General features: G+C 43.6%; 1 protein-coding gene across 1 annotated transcript in view; it reads left to right on the top strand.

Annotated features, from left to right (window-relative positions):
- The first annotated feature begins 240 nt into the window (after positions 1-240).
- Positions 241-5,423, top strand: part of LOC109938267 (RNA-binding protein MEX3B-like) — a 93,055-nt gene continuing 87,872 nt past the window's right edge. The window contains exon 1 of the mRNA XM_020536708.2: positions 241-1,006. Within this exon, the coding sequence (XP_020392297.2) occupies positions 466-1,006 (541 nt within the window). The 5' untranslated portion in view covers positions 241-465. The remainder of the gene's footprint in view (positions 1,007-5,423) is intronic.

The following is a 5,423-nucleotide window of genomic DNA, read 5'->3' as shown; positions in this document are numbered from 1 at the left end:
GGGACACGGAGAGGAACACAGCACAGGGAGTGCAAGGCGGTCAGGCGCGGGGTGGGTGGGGGGGGGGGGGGAACGGGGTGAGGGAGCTAGAGAAAGAGAGGGCGCGCGCGGGTCAAAGACAAAGGGGAGCGCGAGCCGGCGGCTGGGCTGGGGGTGGGACGCAGGCGCGGACCTAGTCTGTTTGTGGGTGTGGGTGTGGGTGTAGGGGGAGGGGCTGGGAAGTGACTGTGTGTGTGTGTGTGTGTGAGCCCGAATCTGGAGTAAAGGGGGTGGGGTTGTGGTGTAGGTGAGGGAGAGAAAGCGCGTGTGCGCGCTATCCCGGGGTTACGCGGGGCGAGTAGGAAGGGACGAGCTCGAGGGAGACCAGAGAGAGAGAAGGGGAGGCGGGGTGCGCGCCCGCGCGAGAGCGAGCCCGGACTCTCGCACACCCAGAGCGAGCCAGCCAGCCGGCCGGGCGGCCGCGGGATGCCGGGCTCCATGTTCTCCGAGATGGAGCCTGTCAGCGACGCTGGCGGCGAGAATGTGAACGGCGGCGGCGGTGGTGGTACCGGTACGGTTGTCGGTGCAAGTGGAGCCGCTACAGTCACTGCCACCGCCGCCGCCGGGACGGAAGAGGAGCAGAAATCGTTGCGGCTCGCCTTGGATCATCTCTCCATCTTGGGGCTGGGGGAGGAAGGAGATGGCCTCTTGGGCGAGGGAGGAGGTGGTGGAGGAGGAGGAGGAGGAGGAGGAGGAGGTGGTGGGGGTGGGGGTGGAGGTGGAGGGGGAGTGGTGGTCGTGGTTGACGAGGAGGAGGACGAAGAGGAGCTGGAGGATGATAGCAGCATGAATGGGCTGGCCGGGCTGCCGAACTCGGCCGCCTCGCTCTTCCACCCGCCGCTGGTGCCGCCGCCTCCTCCGCTGTTCACCATGCCTGGGGATCCCGGGCGTAGGAAGAGCGTCAACATGACCGAGTGTGTCCCGGTGCCCAGCTCCGAACATGTGGCCGAGATCGTTGGAAGGCAAGGTAAAGAGACGCTCAACGAGGAAGCAACACAAAACAAAAACCCACATTTTTTTTTTGTTTTATTTTTTCTAAAAGTTTTGCAAACTCCAAAAGATGCAAATAGTTTCCAGCAACGGTAACACTGCATTGTGCATTGCAAAGCAAATACTTTTAAAGATGCATTTTTGTAAAAGAAGAAAATCGGATAAAACAGGTTAGAATGCAAAAGGAAAATCCTGGCAGGGAAGACAAACGTTCTCTAATGGATTAGATTTAGTATGTGTAGGTAAAACTAGATGTATTGGAAATAGGTTCGCATTATGTTTTTGTGTGGGTAATTGCTACAAAAGATGCTTTCATGATAGCTCTCACGCGGTTTTGATTCGATTGACGATGTTCCACCAGGGACTAATAGTTTATGGGTTTGCTTTTACATCGTTGGAAGCTAGAGATTCAGATTTGGATTGAATGTAGTTTCTTTGTGTGGGGTGGCGAGAAGGGAGCAGAAATAGCTTCTTTAGTGCAAGGCTTGCATGGATGAAATACTTCCTTCAGCGCAATCGAGCCATTGGACCGTTTAATAAAGAATCCCAATCCGATGTAAATCGTCAAATCCAAATGTTTGACAGAATATTACTAAAATACTAGTGTTGGGAAAATTGTTCATTTGAAAATTGGGATGGTCCCATTATTTTCCTTTCTGTCGATGTGTATCGCTGAGCATACACCCAGGCTTGGTAGATAGAAATTCCGAATCGCGTGTGGCTATTGTGTAAGATTGGACTGAAAATTCCCATTAGACATAAATATTTTATTCTGGTACTGTTATATAAACATAAAGTGTAAGTTCTTGCATTGCAATTAAAGGTGATGATCATTTCTTTTTAGTTAATGGAGACAATTTTTTCACTGGTTCATTGTTTCCTTTGTTCAGGAATCAAACCATGCTCTGATTTATATGCTGACATCATAGGCTGTAGGGCTGGGAGTCTGGGATTGATTTAAGTGTTTTACATTTTTTACTTTTGTTTCCAGAATGGCAAATATTGCCACAATTTAGTTAGATTAATTTGCAAAATGTATCTATTTAGCAACATTGACTTCAGAAATTTAAACTTTTTTTACAATTTAAATGTTCACTTCAATTAAACACTTCAGTCATGGGTTCTTATTGAGTATTTGCAGAATCTTGAATACTATCTTGAAAATGTTTAAACAATTAAAAGTTCTCACCACTGCATTTCTGCTAAGGAATGTCACTGACGTCATTATTTTTGACCTGGGTAGAATGACCCTGTAAAGACCACTAGAGCAACATGCTAGTTAGAAACTGAGCTCTCTTAGAAATTTCAGGTCTGTATATCCAGTTTGGAATGCTGAGTAAACGGTTACTTCCTTGCAAGTTTCAATTTTTTTCGACACTACCCATGTGCTTTGCTCCTTCAGATCCTTCATTTTGAATCTATTAAAAGCTTGTGTTGGAATCTGACAACCATTGGATTCTTGGTACAAGTAACCAGCCATTTTACGTCATTGAGTTTAAACATTGAGAGCTGTCTGGGCTCCTTGACTAGAGGCTCATCACATCCAAACTTGATTATGCTCTCGCCTGATGCTTGTGCTCACACTGCTGGGGTCATGAAGTGGTAATCAAGGGAAGGAACCCCAGGTAATTATTGTGTAGGCTTGGTTTTTGGGTATACTTGACAAATAATGGATTGAAAGTTTTCATAATTAAGTGTTTACGGAAATGAAACATTTTCATATAGAGAGTGTATCGACATGTTGTGATATCCAGAAAGTGAATTGAATTGTGTTTGAACAAATTATGTCACTTCAGTCTTATAAGTGACTTGCTTTAAGTTACTTATTTTTGTTCCAAGTGCAGTACACTATTTTAAATCTTCATCTACCACTGATAAATTTGATTGAGATGGTAAATAACCTCTACTTAAGTCATACAATCCTGACCAAGTGAGTCACAAATTTCTGATTTTGGCAATCTCTTGAGGTACCTAGCTGGGCCTTGTATAATATTTTCCCTCAGAAATGTACGGTTGTTTAGTTGGCATCTGTCTGTTGTGCTAAAAGAATTAGATACTTTTTTCAAAATTGAATTGTTCAAAATGTATTTCCATCTGTTGTGATTTTACTTTGTTATGAAGTGAAGAGGATTGAATCAGCTATACCTTCTTTTCAACCTTCATGGTTGGCCACAGCAACAATATCTCAGTGCCACACCTAAAAATATGGTTATCCAAAGTCAACTATATAATTACAACATTTTAAAAGTCACTTGGATAGGTATATGAATAGGAAGGGTTTAGAGGGATGTGGGCCAAATGCTAGCAAATGGGATTAGGTCAGATTGGGATGTCTGGTCAGAGTGGATGAGTTCGTCCGAAGGGTCTGTTTCTGTGCTGTATGACTTTATTACTGTGTGATTAAGGATCCAGTTGCATGGTTTTTTGAGTGAAAGGGCTGTTTTATTATTTTTATAGGGGTGGTGGGGAGAAAATGACATCAAACATGCATAAACGCAGGTGCAAAGTTAGAGGGATAGTATCTAGCACAAAAGGAAGTAAAAGTATATACGTTTAATGCCCTTGCAGTGTCCTTGAGTCTGTTTGGTGTCCAGCATTGTCATTGATCAGCAACAGTGAATGTTCTGAATCTCTTTGTCCTGAGTGCCTAGGTGTTTCTGTTCAATTTGTGTTGTCACTGGGTGCTATGTCCTATAAGAGGCATTGAGCTTTCTCAAGTTCTGTGGTCACAAGTCTGCAATGCCTGCTGTGCCAAAAAGTTTCTTGCAATACAAGCTGGCTTGAAATAAAAACTGGTTTGTGTATTTCCATATGAGTTTGTTTAGAACATGGAACTGTACAGCAAAGGAACTAGACCTTAGGCCCATGATGTTTTGTGCCAAAAATGACGCCAAATGAAACTAATCCCTTCTGCCTGCCCTTAGTCCATATCCCTCCATTCCTTGCATATTCATGTGCTTATCTAAAAGTCCGTTAAATGCTGTTTTCATATTTGCCTCCACCACCCCGGCAGTGCATTCCAGACTCCTACCGCTCGCGGGGAGAAAAAAACTTGCCTCTCATGCCTCCTTCGGATTTTTCCTTCTCTGCTTAAATGCATGCCCTCTAGTATTAGACATTTCAACTCTTGACTGTCAACCTTGTCTGTGCATCTCATAATTTAATAAATGTCGATCATGTCTCCCTTCAACCTCTGCCACTCAAGAAAACAATGCAAGTTTTTCTGGTCTCCCCTCAGAGATCATACCCTCTAATCCAGGCAGCATTCTGGTAAACCTCTTCTGCACACACTCCAAAGATCCCCGCATCCTTCCTGTAATGTAGTGACCAGAATTGAACGGAATACTCTAAGTGTGGCCTAACCAAAGTCTTATAAAGCTGCAACATTACATCCCGACTCTTGTACTCAATTCCCCAACAATAAAGGCAAGCATGCCATATGCTGCCTTTAACACCCTTTCTACTTGTGTGGCCACTTTCAGGGATCTATGGCCTTGAACTCTAAGATCCTTCTGTACCTCAATGCTGTTTAGAGTACTGCCATGAACTGTATAACTGTTTCCAAGCTTGATTATTGCAGGTGATGTCTTTCATCTCCAAAATATGAAACTTATCATATAGGGATAAACCAAATTGGGAGATGTGGACCTTTACGTGCCCGACTGGGTGAACTAGTTTCAATGTGCTTTGATAGCTGATCGCTGTGTCCATTTTGTCAGTGTTTTTCCTTCTTGACATATTCGTCTCCATTGTTGTTTCCTATAATATCTTAGTACTTTTAATTTTAAGCCTTATTTGCATCTTTTTATGGTCATTACATTTAAGATATTTGGCTACTGATCTTTCCAATCAAAATGTCAGTACTTTCCAGTAAAGGAGGAGCAAAGTTGACAATTTCAGAACAGTAATAGCAGAGGATTAGTGTCAGTTTAGCTACAGTTGATGTATAAACTGGGAAAACCTTGAAAAATCAGCAGTGAACAGGCTTGTTCTATACTTGGCCCCTCCATACAAACCAATTCCTGACCCCTGCCTTCAAACCTTGGGGTAAGTAGCGTGCACGGCTTCAGATCAACCGTGATTCTGTTGGTGATGGAGCAAGCTTGAGGGGCTGGACAACTAACCACCTGCCATACCTGTTTCTTGAGATACTGGCAATCTAACCTGTGACCACCCTATAAAGTTCTATACTGAGCAGTGTTTAACTGAGTTAGTAACCATGGATATTTTTGTTTTGGCACAAAGAACGGAATAGTTAACACCTTTAAAACTCTGATAGTTTTTATTTAAATGAGCGGCAACAGCTAGTTTATGGCAGTAGCTGTGACAAGTATTATCTCCTATTCTGATTGAATGATTTTGATCTCTGGTTTGAACTTTACTCTGCTCTGTTT

Source organism: Rhincodon typus, chromosome 29 (assembly GCF_021869965.1).
Source record: "Rhincodon typus isolate 14 chromosome 29, sRhiTyp1.1, whole genome shotgun sequence".
Lineage (NCBI taxonomy): Eukaryota > Metazoa > Chordata > Chondrichthyes > Orectolobiformes > Rhincodontidae > Rhincodon > Rhincodon typus.
Note: the sequence above shows the minus strand (reverse complement) of the source record. Positions and strands in the feature narration are given on the sequence as shown.